This window comes from Camelina sativa, chromosome 3, assembly GCF_030686135.1.
Source record: "Camelina sativa cultivar CO46 ecotype springtype chromosome 3, ASM3068613v1".
Taxonomy (NCBI): Eukaryota; Viridiplantae; Streptophyta; class Magnoliopsida; order Brassicales; family Brassicaceae; genus Camelina; species Camelina sativa.
The window spans coordinates 26,881,255-26,905,637 of record NC_141882.1 but is presented as its reverse complement, the minus strand read 5'-3'; the positions used below and the strand labels follow the sequence as shown (position 1 = coordinate 26,905,637).

The 24,383-nt window shown below is 34.9% G+C and overlaps 4 protein-coding genes and 1 long non-coding RNA gene across 7 annotated transcripts; 4 read left to right on the top strand and 1 right to left on the bottom strand.

The window, feature by feature from the left end:
* The first annotated feature begins 1,473 nt into the window (after nt 1-1,473).
* Nucleotides 1,474-4,257, top strand: LOC104777890 (putative fucosyltransferase-like protein). 2 transcript variants are annotated; one of them, XM_010502213.2, is made up of 7 exons: nt 1,474-2,340; nt 2,554-2,714; nt 2,819-3,060; nt 3,149-3,253; nt 3,363-3,519; nt 3,607-3,837; nt 3,936-4,257. In XM_010502213.2, exons 1-7 carry the CDS (start codon nt 1,936-1,938, stop codon nt 4,189-4,191), a joined length of 1,557 nt encoding a protein of 518 aa, XP_010500515.1. In that variant the 5' UTR covers nt 1,474-1,935; the 3' UTR covers nt 4,192-4,257. The 2 variants fall into 2 exon arrangements, with proteins under 2 accessions (XP_010500515.1, XP_087362991.1); XM_087506865.1 differs by having other exon boundaries at nt 1,712-2,340; nt 2,554-2,718.
* An 802-nt stretch (nt 4,258-5,059) lies between these two features.
* On the top strand, nt 5,060-6,122 carry LOC147947740 (uncharacterized). Its single transcript, XM_087507428.1, has 5 exons — nt 5,060-5,098; nt 5,181-5,286; nt 5,376-5,516; nt 5,649-5,738; nt 5,854-6,122. Exons 1-5 carry the CDS (start codon nt 5,060-5,062, stop codon nt 6,105-6,107), a joined length of 630 nt encoding a protein of 209 aa, XP_087363554.1. The 3' UTR covers nt 6,108-6,122.
* A 3,861-nt stretch (nt 6,123-9,983) lies between these two features.
* Nucleotides 9,984-12,515, top strand: LOC147947739 (uncharacterized). Its single transcript, XM_087506864.1, has 2 exons — nt 9,984-11,922; nt 12,144-12,515. The coding sequence occupies exons 1-2, from the start codon at nt 11,322-11,324 to the stop codon at nt 12,269-12,271; spliced, it is 729 nt and encodes a 242-aa protein (XP_087362990.1). The 5' UTR covers nt 9,984-11,321; the 3' UTR covers nt 12,272-12,515.
* A 5,187-nt stretch (nt 12,516-17,702) lies between these two features.
* LOC104779245 (cytochrome P450 71B28-like) lies at nt 17,703-19,549 on the bottom strand. The gene is made up of 2 exons (XM_087506863.1): nt 18,612-19,549; nt 17,703-18,396 (listed from the first exon to the last, which is right to left on the bottom strand). Exons 1-2 carry the CDS (start codon nt 19,497-19,499, stop codon nt 17,809-17,811), a joined length of 1,476 nt encoding a protein of 491 aa, XP_087362989.1. The 5' UTR covers nt 19,500-19,549; the 3' UTR covers nt 17,703-17,808.
* A 2,800-nt stretch (nt 19,550-22,349) lies between these two features.
* On the top strand, nt 22,350-24,337 carry LOC104777884 (uncharacterized). 2 transcript variants are annotated; one of them, XR_015594487.1, is made up of 6 exons: nt 22,350-22,541; nt 22,715-22,780; nt 22,878-22,978; nt 23,091-23,219; nt 23,826-23,888; nt 24,016-24,337. It is a non-coding gene; the product is annotated as an uncharacterized LOC104777884 (long non-coding RNA). The 2 variants fall into 2 exon arrangements; XR_002036903.2 differs by lacking the exons at nt 23,826-23,888; nt 24,016-24,337 and having other exon boundaries at nt 23,091-23,369.
* The last annotated feature ends 46 nt before the right edge of the window (nt 24,338-24,383 follow it).

Below are 24,383 nucleotides of genomic sequence, written 5' to 3'. Positions count from 1 at the left end.
ATTTTTTATATTTAAAGTAGCACTAAAATAAATTTTCTATCACACATTTCACAAAATTTCCAAAATAACACTAATTAACACAATTACAATATTTTAAATTAATTTATATCATTTTGTTTTTATGTTTGTGTTGCATATTTTACATTTAGGGAATAGTTTTTAGGAGTAGAGTTTAAAGTTTAGAATCTAATTTTGAAATATGATGCTATTTTTAGAATTTTAGAGATGATTGTAAGATTGTGAATAATCTCCTTGAGGAGTTAATCTCATTGATATGTGTTTATTTAGTGTACAAGAATATCTTAACTACCAAATATAATCTATACAACAATAAAGATTTTGGATATAGTCATATTTAATTTAACAATGATGTGCTAAATTTGGAAATAAAATTACGCATCATTATGGGAATGTACATGCGGTAGAAAAATTACGCATATCTACTGAAAATATGGTATGTTATAAGTGAATATTTGGGACAAGAAATGAATCCTAAAGTCAAAAAAATTCACCTACCTGTTTGGAACTTCGAAGAGGTACATTAGCCGACGAAAAATACGATATTTTACTAATTTATCGATAGATTAAAATTTAAAGAAACAAATTTTGTTATATAAGAAAATGAGTTTAGACAATTGAAACCATACTTGTTGTAAAAAAAAAGCCATCTCTTACAATTTTAGTTTCGAAAACAATATTTATAAAGAGAAGATAGTAAAATGAATCTGACAATACAAAATTAATTTTTGTTTATAAGTATATGTGAAATTATTTTAATGTATTCACTTGTGAAAATAATATTTACGACCATATATTTACGTAGAAATGTTTTTTAAAAAAAATATTTTTATAATTATCTCAATGAATTATGTTAAATTTACATTGGCTTAAATGAAAAAAAAGCTAGAGTTTTATAATGTTTACAACAAAAAAAATTGGCTGATAATTGTTTCTCTTCTAGGATTCAGAAAAGAGTTACAAAGATTTTTTTTTGTAAAAAGGGAGAGAAAATTCTTAAGAACCTTTACTTATTAAATAACAATTTCCAGTTTCAAATGAGTTTTTACTTTTTACCATAATAAGAGTGTAAAAACTTTTTTTCTGAAAAAGGCATATAATCTTATGAAAATTAACTAAATGCCATATAAAATTTTCACCAAAATATCAAAAAAAATCCTTAAAAAGTAATCTCATTTTTTCATCAATATGTGAAAATACTTGGGCTTAGAGTGGTTTAAAAGCTTTTACACCATCAATTTTGGTGTTTGATTCCCCAAAAATGTATTTTCATATAAATTCATGGTGCAAGACTTATCGGAAGATGAAGAGTGATGCATGTAGTAATCTCGAAAGTTGAGAATAAGGCTATGCTTCATTGCCTCACTATGACTCATATAAGAATCATCAGTGAAAATTGCACATTGTGAAACTTGTGGAGAGTCATCTTTTTTCATCCTACCATGTAATCCCTTCGTGGGGTAAGGTGGTCTGACTTGTTTAATTGAATTCTAATAGATTTCCATAAATCCACATTTTAAACACTCACTTTGGGTAGTCCGAACCCGGGCGGACGTAACATGAAGGATTACAAAAACCACCTAGCTACTTTAGCTAGGCCAATCAAAACTTCAAAAACTATACGTGGCGAATTCAGGCTCTGTCGATGACCCATAAAACTAGTGCATTGACTTTTAAAGCTAAGCTTTTGATTATTCACATCACATTTCTCATATTTTTACTAAAATTAAATCTCAAAGTCGTATGATACAATCAAATAAAATCAAAACAAACAACATTAAACCCAAAACACAACAACATACCAAATCAATCAATTTAACGACAGAACATTCATTCATTTCATTAAATCCTCTCCAAAAAGGCAAAAACTTTTCTCATCTTCTCATCCCCTTTGGATTCCTTCTCTCGTTTCGTTAAATGGGTGTTTTCTCGAATCTTCGAGGACCCAGGATTGGAGCTGAATCAGGAGGAGCCAGTGCCAATGGCTCTCCTTCTTCATCATCATCTTCATCATCTTCTTCTTCACCATCTACATCAATCAAGCGAAAGTTGTCGAATTTGCTACCAATCTGCGTTGCTCTGGTAGTTATAGCTGAGATCGGGTTCCTGGGTCGGCTCGATAAAGTCGCTTTGGTCGATACGTTGACCGACTTCTTCACCCAGTCTCCTTCATCACTCTCGCAGTCTCCTCCGGCTAGATCCGATCGGAAGAAGATCGGATTGTTCACGGACCACTGCGAGGAGTGGTTGACGAGAGAAGATTCAGTTTCTTATTCTAGAGATTTCACTAAAGATCCGATTTTTATCTCTGGTGGATCAAAGGTATAATTAATCAAAACTGCTCTGTTAAGATTGGGTTTGTTCTGTTCTTTAGCTAAAAATCTTTTATGTTTTGATCATTCATTCCTTTTTGGGCTTAAAGTTATAGAAGCTTGATTGATTGTTTTAGTCTAGAGAACCTAAGTACGTTAAGAAGTTTCTAATTTGTATTTCTGAATTGGGTTATTGATATCATTACTGTCTCTCAATTGATAGGACTTTCAATCGTGTTCTATGGATTGTACATTTGGAGATAGTTCAGGTAAGACACCGGATGCTGCGTTTGGATTAGGTCAACAACCTGGAACTCTTAGTATAATCCGTTCCATGGAGTCAGCACAGTACTATCCAGAAAATGATCTCGCTCAGGCACGACGGTGGGTAAGCACAATCTCAACAGTGCTTTAAACGTGTTTCCATGACAATTTTTTTTTGCTTTGGTAGGATGTGTATATATAAATGGGGCTGTTTTGTTCTTCAGGAGAGGTTATGATATTGTGATGACCACTAGTCTATCATCAGATGTTCCTGTTGGGTATTTTTCGTGGGCGGAATATGATATTATGGCGCCAGTACAGCCAAAGACCGAGAAAGCTATCGCAGCTGCTTTTATTTCCAATTGTGGTGCTCGGAACTTTCGTCTACAAGCACTTGAAGGCCTGATGAAGACTAACATCAAGATTGATTCTTATGGTGGTTGTCATCGGAACCGGGATGGAAAAGGTAACGTAGACATTGAAGTAAATTGTTCAAGTTAGAGATTTGGATTAAAAATGAGTTGTCAGTTTGATTGTTTTTAAATTTCATATAGTTGACAAGGTTGAAGCTCTTAAGCGATACAAATTCAGTTTGGCTTTTGAGAACACTAACGAGGAGGATTATGTCACTGAGAAATTCTTCCAATCCCTAGTTGCTGGTATGTTTTAGTCTGTCTCTGTTAGCATATCTTACAAGTTCTTGTTGGTTATGTCATTAGACAAAGAAGTATTTGTTTCCATAAACACGTTTTCAACATTTCCTCTCAGGATCCGTCCCGGTGGTTGTTGGTCCTCCAAATATAGAAGAATTCGCACCTGCTTCAGACTCGTTCCTTCACATTAAGAGTATGGAAGATGTGGAGCCAGTTGCAAAGAGAATGAAGTATCTGGCAGCTAATCCTGCTGCTTATAATCAGACACTAAGGTTCAGTTTTTTTTTTCTATTAAATGATTGTATATATATGTAACAACTTCTTCTTGAAAGCTTCTTCATGCTTCTGTTTTGATTTAGATGGAAGTACGAGGGTCCTTCAGATTCTTTCAAGGCACTTGTTGATATGGCTGCTGTACACTCTTCTTGCCGTCTCTGCATTTTCCTGGCCACGAGGGCCCGAGAACAAGAAGAGAAAAGCCCGAATTTCAAGAAACGGCCATGCAAATGCAGCAGGGGAGGATCAGACACAGTTTATCATGTTTTTGTTAGAGAAAGAGGCCGGTTTGAAATGGAATCCATCTTTTTAAGGTTAGAAAGCTTTACCTATTTCACCACTTATTCAGAGCACAGGGTAGGATTAACCGGAATACTGTTTTCGGGGAACCTTTTTGTTGTCCAATATCCAGGGGTAAAAATCTGACTCAGGAAGCTCTAGAATCCGCGGTTCTCACCAAATTCAAGTCTCTTAAACATGAGCCGGTTTGGAAGAAGGAAAGGCCTGTAAGCTTAAGAGGAGACAGTGAGCTTAGAGTACACAAGATTTATCCACTTGGCCTAACGCAACGACAAGCTTTGTACAACTTCAAATTCGAGGGAAATTCGAGTCTAAGTACTCACATTGAAAACAATCCTTGTGCTAAATTTGAGGTTGTCTTTGTCTAGTTTCATTCCTATGGATATGTTTCAGCCTTTTTAGGTATCAATATAATCATCTCATCTGTGAAGACATGTCCATGTCTTGGAATCTCAAAGTGCAAGATTAGATGAACTGAAACTAAAGGTTAATTTAGTTATGACATTGGTGAATGCATTTTATTAGGGAGGTCAGAGGGTCTACGTATATTGTTCCGACATTGCAGATGAGTTCTGCATTTCTGTGGGTGCAAAGAAATGTTTGGGATATAGAGGAATTTGATAGTTTTGAGTCTTTTGAATATTTCTTAGGTACCTTATCACTGTTAAATGCGTAATCACAGTTTTCTTCCTATCAGTGTTGAATAATTAGACTCAAATGAAATAATTAATATTTGTCCATTTCTCTTATACTTTATAAAAGTTATATGAGCCATGAGCAAAATATATACATACATACACATGAATGCCAACATATATGATTAATTATTAAATCTAAACTAAATACTATTTTTTTTTTGTTCTCAATATTGTTTTGGCGTACGTAGTTAACTTTTAAAATATATAAAACAAAAAAATAGATTATATTGGTTATTTTATAATTAAATAATCAAAGTGATAAACACAAGCAACCCAATATAATCTAGAACGACCAATCAAATTTTGGAGTCGTTTGAGAGAGTTAGATTTACATTTTTTAGAATCTTTAAACGACCAATCAAAATTTTTTGATTTATTAAAAAGTCAACAAAGTTAGTTATATATTTGGCGCATGATTTATATATCAATGAAAGAAAGAGACTTCATAAACCGAAGGTTTTGACTTTTGAGAAACACAAACCTCTCCGTCTAGAATTTTTCAAGTTTTTTTTTTGAAAAAGTATAGATTTTTCAAGTTATGAGTGGAAACTGTAACGTTCCAAGCATCATAGATAATGTATGAGTGATTCGATTTTTTGGTTTCTCCTCAAATTCTTAAATATTATTTGACACTGATCTCTCTCAAATTCTCTATTTAGGTCCAGGAAAAAATCGAACGTTGTATTCAAAAGTACATGAGTTTGGAACAAACCATGACTTATCTCTATGATCATCACCAGATTTGTCAAAATATCACTATGGCAAGTAAGTTTATATCGAAAAAGAACACAATTGGATTTCAAAATCGGAAACAAAACAACTCAAAAGTTTTTTTTTTTTTTTTTTTTTTTGAGTTTGGAAACATCTTGAAAGAGAGAGTCCAAATTTTTTCAAAGTATACCACAAACGATGTGAATTGGGTCGTCATATAGCTAAATTTAATGATTTACTTTCTCAGCAAATATATCTGATGAAAAAATTAACTGATCCTACTGCTACTACTACTAGTGCTACTGCTACTGAACCACCAGGTACCTGATTAAAGATCAAACCCTTTTGTTTATCGTTTTAAGACTGTTTTGTTGCTTACGAAGAATATATTGGTTTTCAAATTATGTATTTTGAATTAACAAAGTTGCATAAACCTAATGATCATGATCAAGATGATCAGATTCATGAAGATTGGTTTGTGTTTAATGATCCGTTTGCTACAACTGGTACGTCATTAAATATCTTTTGTAGTAACAAACTTGTGGGAACTTAATGATGATCATCATCATGGGAAGAAGATCATTAGACAGTAGGTTGTCTAACTAATGATGAATGCTTAAATTTATACAGATTCTCTCATCAACGATCCGTCACCGTTTGACGCAACAATACACTCAGATCCTTTTACATCGTTTGCCGCAACGCCGCAATCAGATCCTCCTACAACAACTGGTCTACTATATGATATTGATTGTGATTGTTCGAGCTTTGAGAAGATTGCTAAAGATTTAGAAGAGCAACAAAAGAGAATGCAACTAAAAGTCCAGAAGAAACAAGACCACAACAACACCGTTAAATGGATCAACACGGAATAAAATAACATATCTGCAAGAAGCTTCGAACAATCTAGATTCTGGTAAACTAAGTTTAAAAATCTCTCCTATAAAAACTTGTTTCTTTCATCTCTTATTATCTTATCTTTGTTTATTTTAATACATTGTGTGTGTCTCCAAATAGGTGATGGATCCACTAAGAAGAACAATAATGGAAAAGAACATCATCAACATCAGAGAGTGAAGAGACCAAATTCATTATCTTCTCTCTCGAATACAGTTTCAAATATATTTTCTGGAGTTTATGCAGCAAAGCAGTAAGCAATTCCATGTTTTAAGATAATTTCTTGATTGTTTCAAAGATTAGCGATTTTGACAAAAGCAGTAGTGAGCAATGTATCAACAAAATATTACATTTGTTGGAATCATGTGTAATCTTTATATAATAAAGAAGAGATCATTGTAAAATTCTAAAAAAAAACAACTTGTCACATGTCACATGTCTAAAAAAAAACAACTTGAGTCAAGGTAACATATTATAAGATGTTTCATTCTTTTTAATATATTTTTTATCATATTGACCAATGGTAATTTTCTATATATTTGTTCACTTTAACAGAAACAAATCACATAATATGATTATTAAATTATTTAAAAATTTTCATACTACTAAAATATATTTTAAATCGATCGATTTTCTATATTAAATATAATTGATTTCCCATATTTTTATTTATTGTCTTTTTATGCAAATTTTTAAGGATTAACTTTGTAAATAACTATTTAAATAAGTATAATTTAAAGGGTAGAATCCAAAATGTACTTCAAAAGTGTATATACTAGATTACCATGGGCATATAAGTTTTATTATAATTTATATTTATGTTGTATCTATTTGTTAAATATTAAAGGTTTTGTAAATAGAGAAATAACTAAATTTTCTGGTTGTTGTGCGGATAAATATTTATATTATTTTTTTAACCCACAATACACTTCAGGATCATTTGTTTGTTATATTTATTTTGTTTTGTTTAGTGTTTGAGATTCTATTTTGATTTTTAGTTATTATAACAAAAAAATAGAAAACTAAATACATAAGTAATTTATATGTTGTGATTAAGTCACATTTTTCCTAATGATTTAATTATTTTACACAATCTTAGTTAAACTAACTTGATTTATGTCAAATATTTTAATATTAGTAGGTTGATATGTAATTAAATGAGGATTTAACCTGTATTAACACAAATTTCATAATATTTTATTAATTCCAACATGTCATCTTTATAACTCATCTACTATATAACCACATTATATAGTATTTTACACTTTTTAGTTTTACATATTCGTAATAGTTAAAAATTTTATTTAAGTTGATGTGTCTGTATTCTATAGGTTTTAACCATAGTTTTTAGGTTTGTTTTGAGTTTTTTATTGAGTCAAAGTGTGTTTTTAGAGTCTTTTTAGTCGTTTATGAGTCTGTACAGGTTCTTGGTTGTTTTTGAAGGAAACTGAGTATTTTGGGGATGAAAGCATGCATTTGGAGCTAAATTGGTTGAAGACCGATCGGACAAGCTAGCAGATGGAGCAAACACAGAAAAAGCATTCTGGATCAGCCAATCCACATTCGGATCGACCGATCCCGAACCCGAAGCAACTTTTCCTTTTTCGTTTTAAACCGACTTTTAGGGTTTTATTTTACTATTTAAGCACGAGGCTCGACCTCTAGAAAGACACCTTTTTATTCTACGCCGCTTTTGAGACTTGTAAGCTTGGGAGAAGATCTCTAATCCTTTGTATCTCTTTGGAGAAGATTTTTGAACCCTTTTTACTTCTCTTTGCAATTAAATTATGATTTCTTCAACCTTGTTTTGCTGTTCTTTTATTTCTATGTCTGAGTAGTTTTACTATTGGGTTTCGGGTTTCAAAAGGGGGTTTATGATTCTCTGAACTTAGGTTTGTTAGATTTGGGATTGATCTTATTGTTCTTCATCTATAGTTGTTCTTATTGCTTAAGCTAGACTGATCACCTAGATTAAGATCTTAGGTTAAACTCATCAGGGCACCGAAATTGTTGTTGAGTTACTTGAAAGAAACATAGGTGAGCAAGGTTGACCTTAGCCAACATAAGTTGAAGTTGAGGCACCTTGTGAACGAATCAAAACTTGAGCTTTAATGCTTGCTTGTTTAGCTAGATCCAAACGGAAGTTTAGGGTCTAGTTATTTCTTTGCATAGTTAGCTATCGCTGCGGAAGTAAGTTAGTTTTATAATTGAGTTTTGAGTTTAAGAACGGTGTCTAATGCTTTTCCAATCTTTCATCTAAATTTGTGATTGTAATCTCCCAACTGATTCCCTACGCCCAATACTTTTTTTTGATTTCAAAACCGTTATTTATTTTCTGCTTTTAATCGATTACTTGAAACACAAACTTTCTTTTGCTTTAGCTGTACTCGATCTATATAATTTCATAGTGTATCGTTTGGTCTCTGTGGATTCGACCTTGAAGTGTTATGACGATACCACTAGATCGTGGTTGAGTGCACATTAGGTTTTATTTGACACTAGATCATAAGTTTATATATGTTAGTTATAATATTTAATTAAATGTTAATCGAAGCTTTTCTTACGTTAATAATCAAATCTCACAGATTTTGGAAAACAAAATAAGAATCAAATTGTTGTTTTCTTTGTTTGTGAATGATTCAAATATATAATATCTTCAAAACACAACATAATGTGTAGTTAAATATACTGTATGATAGTTTCTATTTCCATATTGATTACTGTTATTTATTTAGTTGGAATGAAATGTAAAATATTTAGAAAACAAAATCTGTAGTAATGTTAATTTTGGAAAAAATTTAGGGGTTAATGTTGTAAATAAAATAAATAAAATAACCAAAACTTCAAGGGCATAACACAAAATGTACTTCAAAAATAATAATATAGATGAGAAGGATAAACTGGGCCATATATGTGTACACAGCCCATAAATGGTAGATTTTGACAATATTATGTTTTACAAAACTGGAGTTTAAGTTTTTTTTACAGTTGTCAACTCCAGAAGTGCCACCTGACAAGTTATGGAACCAAGTCTTAGAAGGTAACTCTACTTTAAATTATTTTACAATTTCATTCTACTAAAGACTAAAGTATATTTTAATATATAGAATTTATAAACATTTATAGAGAAATAACTGAATTCATATTTCGTTTAAATAGAGAAGGAAATGTATATTCAAAATTATAATTTGTTGAGATTGAAGTTTCTATCATATCTTTATATTTATAGTAACTTTGAAAATTTTATAATTAAAACAAAAAAAATCAGTTTTTTATTCACAATGAATTTATTTTTATGAAATTTCCCACATATTTCATTAACTTACATATTCTATCAAATATTTTGTAACTCTCAGATTTATAATCATATCCATGTTTTAAGGCACTATATTTTCATTAACTGCAATTATTTATTTGTGTTTATGTTGACATTTTTGTCACCTCCATAATATTTATAGCATTGAAATGGATGATTAATGACAATTAAGAATATAATAAATAATAAAAGATATTAATATTTAGTTATTGCATTTCTGTAACTCTTATATAGTTTATGTACTAACTATTATGACAATGAAATATGAATTGATATAAAGATTAGTGCAGCAACTACTACCCAATTAAATAATAGATTTATAATATTATCATAGCTACAATTTCCTTAATAAATATCAAGACACACATCTCGCTAATTTTGTATATAAATTCTAAAATTTCATAAATTTGTATATAAATTCTAAAATTTTCAGTATTAAACTAAACATTGCCGTAGCTTATTTCAATATACATATATGTAACATGTGCTATTATGTTTATAAGAAGTTCAACATGTCCATCTATTTTTTTACTTCAATATGGCGATGGCGATGGCGATTACTGCTGCTTGAGGTTTTTGAATGGTGGGATTGGGTGTCGATGGGAGAAAGAGGGAGGGTCTCTCGTGTTCTCCACGGGGTGAGAGGTTTCGGGGGCAGATCGGAAGTCTGTCTCTGCTTTTGAATGGGATTACCCCTTTGTCTCGAGGTCCTGATTGTGCAAGAGGGATCTTGTTGCAGTCGGATCTATGGGATTGGATCGGATTTGATAGACATGTCTCTGTGTGGGATGTTAGAGGGATTTGTTTCAGGGTTGTGGGGTTGTTCCCTGAATCGGATTTGGATTCGACGGTATTAACGGTAGGGATTTCGATTTCGATCGGGGTATTTAAGTCTAAGATCCGATGGTCATATCGAGTTGGGAGATTAAGTTTCCATATCTTCTGGTGTGTGGGATCTGGGATTGATAGGGGATTAAAGAAGGTTTTGCAATTTGGGATTCTTTTGTTTGGCGTATCCCACCAAACGATTCCAAGAATTAGGGTTTCCGTATGGGTATATATGTTACGCATTGCATACGACTTGTTATACCATTGGTCTCTGTTCAATGTGTTTCTCTATTTTGTTGGCTGTCATCGGCGGTGTGTGGTGGTTTGGGTTGTTCGACGATTTCTGATGGCTCAATCAAACTTCCTCAAGGGTAAGGCTCCTTTGGTGCGCACAGAGACTGTGAAGATCTCTAACTCAGTCTTGGCTCAAAGGATTCAGCAGTTCTCTCTTACCCTTATTGGGAGACTGATGAATCCTTCGGTTCAGAGAATGGAGTCCTTGGTATCCACTTTGCCGAAGATTTGGAAGCTTGAGGACAATGTGGTGGGAGCAGATCTGGGCCAAGACACCTTTCAGTTCAATTTCTCAGAGGAGGCTGACCTGCAAGGAGTTTTACACAACGATCCTTATCATTTTGATGGCTGGATGATCTCTTTGGTTAAATGGGAGCCAATCATATCATCAACTTATCCTTCTGCTATCAATTTCTGGGTGAAAGTTACTGGTATTCCGATGCACCTTTGGGAGGTTGCCACTTTGGAGGCAATTGGTAAGAAGATTGGACTTATTCGAAGCATTGATGAAGAATCGGGTAGTATATGTGTTACTGTTAATGGCTTTAATCCCCTGCTCTTTAAACTGGTAGTGCCATTTGATTCTGGGGATGAAGTTATAGTTACTCTTGAGTATGAAAAGTTGTTGGGATTTTGTGAGAATTGCTCTCGGCTCACTCATGATGTGAGGGTTTGTCCGGAGCTTAGTAAGTCAGATGGTGTTTAGGGTTTTGAGCAGCAACATGATAAGAGAGGGATTCAGCGACAGGAAGGTATGGTGAAACAAGGGGTGTTTCATAATGAGGGTGGATGGGAGAAACCTAGGAAGTTTGCCAAGAGGGCTCAAGGTTTCCAATCACATGATGGTTCAGTTGGGGCTGGTAGTTCCGGTTCTTACTATCAGGGCAGACATCATGGATCGACATGTGATCAGAAACGTTCAGTTGGTGTATCTGAGTTGGGCAATGTTGGTGGCAAGTGTGGACCTCTGGTTGCTACGGGTGAGCAAACGAGTCAGGTTCCTCCTTTTCATCTAAACAAGAAGGGATCAGGGTCGATTTGGCCTAAGCCTTTATATAAGGTTAAGCAAGGGTCTAAGGAGAAGTCGGCTCAGGTGGTGGTTGGAGCGGGCAGGGCAGCTTCGGACATTGAGGAGACTCAGCTAGATACAACAATGGAGGGTTCTCCTCACCAGGCTGATAGCAAGGGGTTAGTAGGTTCGGATTTTGAGCAAGCTAATGATGATCTTTTAGAGGATGGTGAATTCTCGGATGGTAGTCTCCCACAGGAGTGTGATGTTGTGAATGGGCAGGATACTGAACCTTTGAGGGGTTTAGGATCGGAGGTCTCTGATTCATCTGAGGTTAATGTGCAAGGTATCCTTTCCTCCTCTTTACCGATTGATTTGGGAGGAGGTCTCTGATTCATCTGAAGTGTTGTGTTAGTTCTGCTTTGCGCAAGGTTGATCTAGGATCCAAGGCTGGTGATTGTTCGAGACTTCATAGTTCTCGAGTCAAGAAAATTTTTAAAAAACCAGTCTTGTCATTGGCTTCTCCCGGCAAGCGTTTGCTAGCTAAAGCTCTATCTAATCCTGCAGGTGAGGGTCTCAAACTAAAAGGGATGGGCAAACAAGGGACTAAAGCCATGGATGGCAAACCTAATGGTGGCGGTCGACCAGTCAAGAAGGGGATGGTGGCTCTCCCGAAACCACCGGCTCAAACGTGAAGGTCATAAGTTGGAACTGTCAGGGTATTGGGGCAGACCTAACAGAGGAGTACTTGGGAGATTTGTGGAAGAAACACCGCCCATATATTTTATTTTTATCAGAATAAAAAAAATGTTATTCTTATTTACAAAAGTTTCAGAATAAATTTGGTTATGATAATTTGTATTCGGTTGATCCCTGCGGCTCCCGTGGTGGGTTAGCTATTTTTTATGAATGAAATAACACTTTCTATTTTATTTGAAAGTAATCGGTTAATCGATGTTCAAGCCTTTGTGGGACAACAGACGGTATTTTTTACTTTTGTTTATGGGGATCCAGTTCCTCAACATAGACATAAGGTTTGGGACAAGTTAATTGATATTGGTTCGTATCGAATTGACCCATGGTTAATGATTGGCGATTTTAATGAACTTGTTGGGAATCATGAGAAAAGAGGTGGTGCTTTAAGACCAATATCCTCATTTGTACCCTTTAATTCTATGATCCGACATTGCGGAATGCTAGAGTTTTCCTGTTATGGTGAGCAGCTATCCTGGCGAGGTAATAGACGAAATAATCAGATCGTCCGATGCCGCCTAGATCGTCCGATGCCGCCTAGATCGTGCTTTAGCTAATGAGGATTGGCATTGTCTTTTCCCACGTTCAAAGGTTGATTATTTAGAGATAATTGCCTCTGATCACAGTCCTATTTTGGCCACCTGCTTTAAAACGGATTTTCGGCGGCAACGTCAATTTTGGTTTGACAAGCGTTGGCTAGGCAAGGATGGGTTATCTGGGGCGGTGGAGTCTGGGTGGAATTGTACAAAAAAATTTTGGATACCGGTATTTGTGGACAAGTTAAAGAGTTGTCGTAATTCTATTTCTTGGTGGCGGAAGAACAATGTTTCCTTTGGGCCCATGCTTATCTCCTCCTTGAAGGCAGCCTTACAGGAGGCAAAAATGGATGACTCGAATTCGCAGGAAGAGATCCATAGTATAGAGAGGAAACCGAAGGAGGCATATCGGGATGAGGAGGTTTATTCGCAACAGAAGAGTCGGAAGTTCTGGTTACGGGTTGGTGACAAAAATACTAAGTACTTTCACGCTTCTACGAAAAAGCAGCGGGCTAGGAATAGGATCTCTGGCTTATTCAGTCATGAGAATGTATGGACGGAATCAGACTCTGATATGGAGGATATTGCGACTAATTATTTTGCGGATCTTTTTAAGCGGTCTGATGTGAGGGGGATTTACCAGATGCTACAGGAAGTTCCCACATTGATTTCAGATAGTATGAACATGATTTTAATAAAGGAAATTACGAAAGCAGAGATTCGCAGGGCTTTGTTTGCGATGCACCCCGAGAAAACACCAGGACCTGATGGGATGACATCCTTGTTTTTCCAGAGGTTCTGGGCTTCCCTAAAAGAGGACTTGGTGGCTTTGATTAAAGAGTTTTTTCGTACGGATCGCTTTGATCCGTGATTGAATGAAACAAATATTTATCTCATTCCTAAAAACGAAAGGCCTCAACGGATGACGGAATTTAGACCGATCAGTCTTTGTAATGTGAGTTATAAGATTATCTCTAAAGTCCTCTGCTTTCGGTTGAAACGGCTCCTTCCGTCTCTTGTCTCAGACACCCAATCGACATTTGTTTCTGGTCGTTTAATTACAGATAATATACTGGTTGCTCAGGAAATGTTTCATGGCTTAAATACAAATCCTCGATGTAAGACGGACTTTCTTGCCTTTAAGACGGATATGAGCAAAGCTTATGATCGCGTTGAATGGGACTTTTTAGAAGTTGTAATGGTTAAATTGGGGTTTGATAGGAAATGGATCTCCTGGATTATGTGGTGTGTATCCTCGGTTACATATCAGGTACTTATCAATGGACAGACACGGGGTTCTATTAGGCCACATAGGGGTTTACGTCAAGGAGATCCCTTATCTCCTTACTTGTTCATACTTTGCACAGAGGTTTTAATTGCTAATATTAAGAAGGCTAAAAGAGAGAATAGGATCACCGGTATTAAGTTGGCTCGGGATTGTCCGCCTGTCTCACATTTGTTGTTTGCAGATGACAGTTTTTTTTCTGTAAAGCAGAGGCGGCAGAATGCTCTAAGGTTATGGAAATTATAGGAGATTATGGGAAAGCGTCGGGGTAAGAGGTAAATTTAGAAAAATCCTCTATTATGTTTGGGAAGAAAGTTCCGTCTGATCGAAGGATTCAATTGAAATCTGTTATAGGTATCTCCAAAGAAGGTGGTATGGGTTCATATCTAGGTATTCCCGAGAACTTCCAGGGTTCAAGAACTAAGGTTTTTAGTTATGTGAACGACCGTTTGGATGATCGAGTGAATGGTTGGTCGGCTAAGTATTTATCCAAAGGGGGGGAAGGAAGTTATGATAAAATCGGTAGCGTTGGCTCTCCTAACTCATGTCATGTCTTGTTATAAATTAACGCAGGAGCTGACGTCTAAATTAACGAGTGCTATCTCAAAATTTTGGTGGAAGTCGAATGATAAGGCACGAGGCATGCATTGGTTAGCATGGGATAAGTTTTTCACGGATAAATGTGATGGTGGTTTGGGTTTCCGGTCTTTGGAACAATTCAACGATGCAATGTTGGCAAAGCAGTTTTAGCGGTTAATTCATTATCCGAATTCGCTGATGGCTCGGGTAATGCGAGGACGTTATTTTCGAAAACAACATCCTTTACAAGCCAAAAAGCCATACTCCCCCTCTTTTTCTTGGAGGAGTATTTTTTCAAGTAAAGGTTTGGTGGTACACGGATCACGTTGGGCGATAGGTTCAGGTTGTCAGGTTTCGGTCTGGCGGGATCCGTGGATTCCGGATAATCCACCACGACCAGCGAATGGTCGAGGAAGATTGTTACTTCCCAGTTTAATGGTTAATCATTTGATTAATCTAACTACTAAGGAGTGGCACATGCCAATTCTTGAGGAGTTTTTGGACCCCTTGGATGACTAAATTATTCACTCTATGGAGATTAGTAAAGTTTATAAACCCGATAAATTGATTTGGCACTAAACTAAATCAGGGCAATATACGGTTAAATCGGGTTATCGGTTAGCCCGGGAATTAATCAAGGAGGTAGAATATGGACCGTCGTGCACGACGCTTAGGGCACACGCTTGGAAACTTGAGGTTCCTCCGAAGGTTCAACATTTCTTTTGGCAGATTGCTTCCGGCTCCCTCCCTGTAATGGAGCGGCTGGCACATCGGGGTGTCCGGTGTGATACTCTATGTAAACGATGTGATTCGGAGGTGGAGACTATAAATCACGCTCTTTTTGAGTGTTTTCATTCACGTCGGATATGGGATTTGTCCCCGATTGCCTAGAACCCTGGGGGGTTTCCCTATGGTTCAATATATTCGAATCTGGATTTTCTCTTTTGGCGGGCATTATCCCAGACGGATGTCCCGGATATATGTCTACGTTTACCGTGGCTCTTATGGTCAATTTGCAAGGATAGAAATAAAAAAGTTTTTCAAGGAATTGAAGCGGAACCAATTGAGGTTATTAATCAGGCGACCAATGACAAAGTGTTATGGGAAGAGGTCAAGTCCTTCTACTCAGCTGCACTAGATCCTTTGCCTGTGGAGGTTCGGGACCCTTCTCCCCGGTGTCAGGTTGATGGTTCTTGGAAGGTCTCGGACCCTTTTGTAGGATTGGGTTGGTTGTTTTGTGACAGGGAGGATATCACGGTGTTAATGGGAGCATGAAGTCAACGACGGAGCCCTTCTCCCCTACATTTGGAGCTTCATGCCTTGATTTGGGCAATGGAATCCCTGCTGGCGAGGGATGTCGATTGTCAACGTTTTGAGACGGATTGTACAGAATTAGTGGCGATGGTACAATCTCCTGATGAGTGGCCCGTTTTCTCCAACTTGTTGGATGATTTTTGCTTGCTCCGCTCTTCCTTTCCTTCTTTCACGCTTTCGAAGATTCCACGGACATCTAATGTTCGGGCAGATCGTCTTGCTCGTTCCTCGAGATCTTTACCTTCTGAAATTTCTTTTGTAAACTCTTATCCTCCGGTTTGGGCAACCAACCTTGGAGTTATTTTCTAGATTAATGTTTGGTGGACAAAAAAAAAAAAGTTCAACATGTGTGTATGATATATATATATATATGTAAGATATAATATAATATCTATATATATATGTATATGATATTTTTGTTTTAAAATATGATGAAGTATATAATTTTTCTATCATCTAAATTGTCTTCGTTTTTGGATATTAGTATTGCATATATATTAATCTTATATTATGAACATCATGATGGATAGTTTTATTTCCATTTTACTTGTCATCTTAAGATATGTAGCGTATTTCCTATTTTGTTTTATATTTGCATAAATTTTAAGATAAATAATCATATGAAGTTATTATGTAACTAAATTTCCATTCAATTTTTAATATTATTTTAATCATGTATCATTTATGAGTAAATATTTAATTAACATATATAATATATAGTTTATATTAATTTATTAAAACCAAATTGTTGTGAATTGTAAATATATATAAATTGGGTTTTGGTCTCAATTATATTGGTACAATTAGATCATTTTCCACATGATTTCAATTTATGACTTCATCAATCATCTCCAAAGCGCGTCTTTAGTTTTCGATTAATTATCTCGAATTATATTTATCTTCATAGTTGAATCTAAAAATTTAATAAAGTATATGTTAGTTTTCTTGCGTTTGTTGGACAGTGAAAAGACTATTAAGAGAACTAAGAAAGCTATAAAACAGTAATTGAGGAAAACATTTTTTTTTTTTGAAATATACTTATTTAAAATAATATTCATGCAATATAAACTATTAAATAACCAATTTCTTCAATAATTTACTAAACTCCTTTAAAGATATATAATTATATTTTGTTACTCCCTCCATTTCAAAATATAAGATGTTTTGAGTGAAAGCACGCAGATTAAGAAATAACCACTTTAAAAAAGTTCAACTAATCATAAACAAGACTGCATAAAATAAATAATAAAAAATAAAAAAGTAATTTAAAAGTTACTTAAAAAGTTGAAAACATCTTATATTATAAACAAAGAAAAACCTCTAAAACATCCTATATTATAAAAAGGAGGGAGTATATTAATTTCAAACTCACGCAAAGCATGAGACGTTACCTAGTATACTAACGTGACAAAGTCCCACATCAGAAGAAACAAACGTTTTTTCTTGTATAAATAAGTTAAGCTACTATGTTTGTACGTCCAGCTTAGTAATGTTGGCTTGTGATCCGAGTGGAGACAATAAAGTAAGTGGAACATTGGGTCGATTTCATTAAGCCAGGTTTGGGTTTGGCATTTTACTGGCCTGCATATTCCAAGTCGGGAGTTGCGATTTCTGTCCTGACCATCACCTTTTCTCTCTCTCTTTTGCAACCAAATCACATAGACACACAACTTTTATTTCTTATTTAAGAAACCAAGTGACCAATGCTTTAATTGTACAACTTTCATTTATTATCTTTTGAATCTAGTGTACGTAGTACATACAATCAGTGGCGAAGAACTTGAACGAAAATGAGAACATCTTCCTTTCCAGTGACGATCTCGTTGGCTTCATCCATCTCCGGCAATCCCCAATCAAAGAAGTAAAGCAAATTCAACAATGCCAACTCAACAAGCATGATTCCCGTTGTCATCCCTGGACATATTCTCCTACCAGATCCAAACGGAATAAGCTCAAAGTTTAGTCCTTTATAATCTATAGAACTGTCAAGAAACCTGTCAGGGTTAAACTCATCTGGGTTCTCCCATAGTTTTGGATCACGAGCAATCGCATAAGCGTTGATAATGATCTGTGTTTTGGCAGGAATGTCGTAGCCTTGGATCTTGACATGAGACAGTGTCTCTCTTGGGAGCAAGAGTGGAGATGATGGATGTAACCTGAATACCTCCCTGACCATGAGCTTAAAGTAGCGAAGTTGGTTTAGATCTTCTTCTGTGATTCTCTCCTTCTTATCCCCAAGTGTTGTCCGAATCTCGTCTTGCACTTTCTTCATCACTTTCGGGTTTCTGATCAGCTCGGTCACTGCCCATACCGCTGTGGCAGCGCTTGCGCCTACTCCTGCTATAAAAATGTCCTGTGACATAAAACCAAAAACTCAAATGGTATGGTTTGCTAAAGTAATAGGATCAACACTCAAATGAAGAAGATAATTGTCCAATTCTCTTTTGTCCTTGGCCGAGTGATGAACATCAGGGGACTCAGATCATCTATTATGGTTTACATCTTTAATCACTTCGGAATAGATATAAAACTTGAAAAAAAAGACTACTATATTTTAGATTTACGTACCGCGATCATCCCTTTGAGATTATCTGTGGTGAACTTGAAAGCGTCTCCATCTTTCTCTTGCTTCTTCATCATATCGATCATCACGTCAATGATATAGGACCTCTCTCTTCCAGGCTTGAGATGATGATCGAGAATATTCTGATAGAAAGTGTCTAGTTCCGAGAAAAGATTGGTTAACCTCTTGTTCTGACCGGAGATCCGGTCGATGAGCCTACCGATTCTTCCGGGAAAGAAATCAGAGAACAGAGAATCTTCTATGACCTCCTCAAACTTGTGCACAAGATCAACGATCCTATCTTCATCAACGAAGTCACACTCACAGAGATTGATCCCGAACCCGATCCTAGACACTATATTTCCGATCAAAGTGAAAAGGGTTTTCTCAAGATTCACCGGAGATCGTCTCGTAGCAAACTCAGAGAGTTTCTTGACACACAAGTCGTTCTCTTCCTCTCTGATAGACCTAAAAGATTGAAGTTTTTTCAAGCTGAAGAGTTCGACCGCCGAGAGCTTCCGCATCACTCTCCACTCTTCACCGTAAGGTGCGAATCCGACGTCTTTGAAGTTGTAAAAAGCTGCTCTGGTCCCCGCCGTCTCTGGTCGACTACAACACTCAAGATCGTGGATCTTTAGAACTTCCTCTGCTGCTTCTTTCGAAGAGATCACCACCACGGGGACGAATCCGTATTGGAGAAGCACCACTGGTCCGTATTTGTCGGAGAGATTCCGACGATTCCTGGGGTGTAGTTCCCGACGTTGGTGTAAGTTTCCGATGATCGGAAGCGTCTTTGGACCAGGAGGAAGCTTCCATTTCGAAGATTTGAAAATTTTCAATAAGATTAAGATTAGGGGTAAGAGGCAGAGGAAACAGAGGAGGAGCAGTGACATTTTTCCTGGACTTCTTCTTTCAAGAGGTTTAGTCTTCTTTTATGTATTCCTTTAAAGGGCAAACCATAAGTCAACTGTCCGTTGTAGACTTGAAGTGTCACTTTCGATAATTGTAGAATAAAGAGAATATAATTTGATTATAACCAAAACTCTTTTACTTCTGGTATAGTAGTGGTTCGACTGATTAAATTAAAGATTTGGAATCTTGACTCAATACAAACCAAATAAAATCCACCCGGTCTTTGCGGAAATATAAATCGTTTACCTAAATTTGTTTATAAATTGTGTGAACTTTTAAAAAAAATTCTGGACAATTATATGATCAAATATTACTTAATAATGGACTTTTGGTCAATTTTATGATCATGATAATTGGTAATTATCAAATACAAGTTTACTTATCAGTTATCACATACTCCCTTTGTTTTACAAAGAGAGTTATTTTAGAAATTTTTTCTTGTTTAACAAAGAGTTACACTTGACAATTCTAATATGTTTTAAAGTTAAATTTTATAGTTTACCTCTTAACCCAAAACTCATTTTTATTGAATTTAAATCATTAATTACTTATTAAATAGAGACAAACATGTATAACTCTATATTTTCTTAATTTATGTGAATTATGTCAAAATAACACTTTTTATGAAATAGAAAAAATATCTAATTACCATTTTTAGCACGAGATCTAATCTACCATTGATGAAATATTGATGAATTTTAAAATAAACTAAACACTAGTCACTCTTTGTATATTTCTTTTTCTTTGCTGTTTTCAGATTTAGTCATTTAGACTATAAATTTGATGAATTCGAGATCAATACATACCATCCAAAAATACCTAGATATGCATAGTGCTTACTTAAATATATTACATGCTCTTGGGCAAACTTATAAAAAATACCCCTTAACTTACAGAAAAACTTATTGAAATACTATTTTTGAGTCTATTTGGTTCATATAATTTTTTTGGGAAATTGGATTGTATAACCAAAAAAAATACTATAATTTACAAACTAACTACACTAACCATGTATTAATTATATACCCTATATTATATGTATAATGCCAATTTTTACCCCTTCATTACCCTATCTCCAGCCCCCACCACCATCCTCTCACCACCATCACCACCACCACCACCACTCTCCAACCACCAGCCACCGCCATCACCTCCGGCAACCACCGCCGGCAATCACCTCCGGCGACCACCTTCACCTCTTTATCACCATCACCACTTGGGTTCTCAATGTACAATCTTTTAGGGTATAGTTTTCCTCTTCCGGCGACCTTTTCTGGTGACTTCCAGTGAACTCCGGCAACCACCACCGGCCACCACCTCCGACCAACTTCTCCGGCTACATTTTCCGGCCACCGTCGCCGACCAACAACCACCATTGCCCTCCACCACCTAAAAACACTAAATTGGTAATTTTACACTACCCTGATCCTAATCGTCTATTTTTTTAAAATATAGTGTTATTTACTACTATAGTTTTAATGTTTTGGTTATTGGGCTAAATCACCCTAATTTTTTTTGTGTCTTTTCTAGTTTACAAATTCTTTTTGTGCCTTTTCTAGCTTATAATTTAATGCCCTTTGTCTTATAGTTAAATTTTAATCTATGTACAGGGGCAGTCGCACTACCGACTGCTATAGTTAAGCCGGCACTGGACATGCCTATTAAGACCATCTTTACTGGGGAGTACTCTTAAGAGTTAGGAGTACTCTCAGTGTTGGGCCCCAAAATTCCATTAAAAAACCATCCGAGTCCAAAAATGAGAGTATCATTGCTCTGGGAAGAAATTGAACAATTCCCTGAGTAACGCGACGTGGCGGATGCCTATTGGTAAGTTCATAAATATAAAACTTTTTTTTTTCCATTTCTCTTTCATTCTTCCCCGACTCTCACTCTCTTTTCTCTCATTTGGAAAGACGATGAAAGAGACGATTCGTCCGAAAATATGAAAATTCAACCAATTCACATTGAATTCGTTGAATTTTCAGGCTAAATCTGGAGGATTGATGGTCACCGGAGGCGATGGCATTATAAATCGACGAAGACGGTTGGGTTCTTCTTCGTCTCTCTCACCTTCTTTTTTATTTATCCTTCCTTGAATATTATATGACATTGTTAGGATTTAATTATGATATTGTAGATTGGGATGATCATGTCGGTCAGTGAGATCATCTCTTTCTCCGCTTTTGTTGTGTTTCAAATTTGACTTTGATCTTTACATTTAAGGGGTGGGTATGTGTTGCTGTTGCCAGTTTAATTATCATAGTATTTGGGTTCTTTAGTGGAGGGTTAATTTTGCTAAAATTATCTTAGAATTGTTTTAATAATTTTATAATTAATTATATAATTAATTAATATGTGAGTAATTCAGGAGGGTTTCTCCATTAATAATGCTCTTAGTCCGAAGTAAGGTTTAATTTTTAATAAAATAATTAAATATTATACGAGGATTAATTATGGATTCGTAGTGCAAGTGCAAATTTTTACAATGTATAGGTATATATGTTAGGCCGTGCACACAATAAAAGAAATATATATATTAGGTACATAGTATATATTATTATTATGTATAAAGTCAGTGCGGTCTTGTGTATCTTTTCTATTTTCACATATTTTTTTAGGATATCATTTCAACTTTAATTGAACAAAAAAAACATTAAAAATTTGGTTGTAAATACTTTAAAAAGTATACAAGTTGCAAAATGTCCAAAAAATAAAATAAAAAGAAAACAAGTTGCAAAATGTCCAAAAAATAAAATAAAAAGAAAACAAGTTGCAAAAGAGACTCTCTGGTCTCTGCCATATAAACTAAAGAAACTCTCTATATGCCTTTTGTTTCTCCTCCGTCTTTGTAGGCTCCCACTCCTAAAAGTGTTCGATAAAAGTCAATTCTCATCTTGCCGACTTCATTAGAGAAGAAAGGTTCATTATATGAGATGAGGCTCCAATGATGAACAAATTTTGTTTTGAAACGTTGGATAGGAGGATTTGCAAGATATTCTGAAGTGTGATCGGATTTTTTGGAGGTAAGGTTTTTGTTTTAAGAGGTGATTTTAGACAGATTCTACCGGTTGTGCCAGAAGCTGGTAGAGTTGGGACAGTTGTAGTCTCCATAAACTCATCTCAATTTTTGGAATTTTAGAGATGTTATTATGCTAAGTTTGAAAATATATGATTTTATTGGTGTATCCAAACCAAGGTCTTACATTCTTGGAGTGTCAGAGAGTTCTTTACAAAATGAGTTCTGCTTCTTGTGGATGTAAAGGTTAGAGTTGCTATTTGGATGATTTTTTACTTAAATTCCAAATTCTAACAGTTATTGTAGTTAAAACTTCTTACACAATTGTTGTTAAACTGTGAAGGGTGACACAATTGAAGCATCTTTTTTATCAATCCAACTCTGCATGAGAGGAATACTCACCATTCTTATCAGATTAAATTTACGGATGCTACCACGATTATGGTAAACTAAGTTAAAAAATTACTCCTACACACACACTATAAAAACTTGTTTCTTTCATCTCTTATTATCTTATTTTTGTTTATTTTAATACATTGTGTGTGTCTCTAAATAGGTGCTAAGAAGAACAATAATGGCTCAGAAAAGAACATCAACAACATTAGAGAGTGAAGAGACCAAATTCATTTTCTTCTTTCTCCAATACAGTTTCAAATATATTTTCTGAAGTTTATGCAGCAAAACAGTAAGCAATTCCATGTTTTAAGATAATTTCTTGATTGTTTCAAAGATTAGCGATTTTGACAAAAGCAGTAGTGAGCAATGTATCAACAAAATATTACATTTGTTGGAATCATGTGTAATCTTATATAATAAAGAAGAGATCATTCTAAAATTCTTTTCCAACTTGTCACATGTCTAAAAAACAACTTGAGTCAAAGTAATATATTATAAGATGTTTAATTTTTTAATATATTTTGTATCATATTGTCCAATAATAATTTTCTATTTATTTCTTCACTTTAAAAGAAATAAATCACATAATATGATTTTTAAATTATTTTACAATTTTATACTACTAAAGTTTATTTTAAATCAATTTTCTATATTAAATATAATTGATTTCCCATATTTTTATTTATTGTCTTTTTATGCAACTTTTTAAAGATTATCTTTGTAAATAACTTTTTTAATAAGTATAATTTAAAGGGTGGGTAGAACCCAAAATGTACTTCAAAAATGTATATAGATGAAAATAATAAATTGGGCTATATATATATGTACACAGTCCATAAATGGTAGATTTTGACAATATTATGTTTACAAAGTGAAGTTTAAGTTTTTTTTACAGATGTGGAGTTTAACCTTCGAATACAGTTTCAAATATATTTTCTGGAGTTTATGCAGCAAAGCAGTAAGCAATACCATATTTTAAGATAATTTCTTGATTCTTTCAAAGATTTACATTTGTTGGAATCATGTGTAATATACTAATGTGACAAAGTCCCACATCGGAAGAAACAAATTTTTCTTTTTTGTAGAAATAAGTTAAGCTACTATGTTCGTACGTTGAGCTTAGTAATGTTTGCTTGTGATCCGAGTGGAGACAATAAATGTGATGGAACATTGGGTTCGGGTTTGGCTTTCTACTAGCCTGCCCATTCCAAGTCGGGAGTTGCGATTCCAGTCCCAGAGGAGAATGCGTGAGTATAGGCCGGTGCCATCACCTTTTTTGCAACTAAATCACATACATACAAATAGAACTTTCATTTATTGTTTAAGAATCAAGCTAAGTTGTATGTAACCAAACCATATATATGCAGTGGTGAAGAACGAAATGACCATTATTTTATTACCTTTGAATCTCTAGTGTACGAATATATACAATGATGAAGAACTTGAATGAAGG

Excerpts from the sequence above, each read along its gene's own strand:
- LOC104777890 (XM_010502213.2), top strand. The coding sequence starts at position 1,936 with ATGGGTGTTTTCTCGAATCTTCGAGGACCCAGGATTGGAGCTGAATCA. Across the intron at positions 3,061-3,148 it reads TCGGAACCGGGATGGAAAAG|TTGACAAGGTTGAAGCTCTT; the intron begins GTAACGTAGACA and ends AATTTCATATAG. Across the intron at positions 3,254-3,362 it reads CTTCCAATCCCTAGTTGCTG|GATCCGTCCCGGTGGTTGTT; the intron begins GTATGTTTTAGT and ends ATTTCCTCTCAG.
- LOC147947740 (XM_087507428.1), top strand. The coding sequence starts at position 5,060 with ATGAGTGGAAACTGTAACGTTCCAAGCATCATAGATAAT. Across the intron at positions 5,517-5,648 it reads AAAATTAACTGATCCTACTG|TAACAAAGTTGCATAAACCT; the intron begins CTACTACTACTA and ends TGTATTTTGAAT. Across the intron at positions 5,739-5,853 it reads TGATCCGTTTGCTACAACTG|TTTATACAGATTCTCTCATC; the intron begins GTACGTCATTAA and ends TGAATGCTTAAA.
- LOC147947739 (XM_087506864.1), top strand. The coding sequence starts at position 11,322 with ATGGTGAAACAAGGGGTGTTTCATAATGAGGGTGGATGGGAGAAACCT. Across the intron at positions 11,923-12,143 it reads ATCTGAGGTTAATGTGCAAG|GTGAGGGTCTCAAACTAAAA; the intron begins GTATCCTTTCCT and ends CTAATCCTGCAG.
- LOC104779245 (XM_087506863.1), bottom strand. The coding sequence starts at position 19,499 with ATGTCACTGCTCCTCCTCTGTTTCCTCTGCCTCTTACCCCTAATCTTA. Across the intron at positions 18,397-18,611 it reads ATCTCAAAGGGATGATCGCG|GACATTTTTATAGCAGGAGT; the intron begins GTACGTAAATCT and ends TTTATGTCACAG.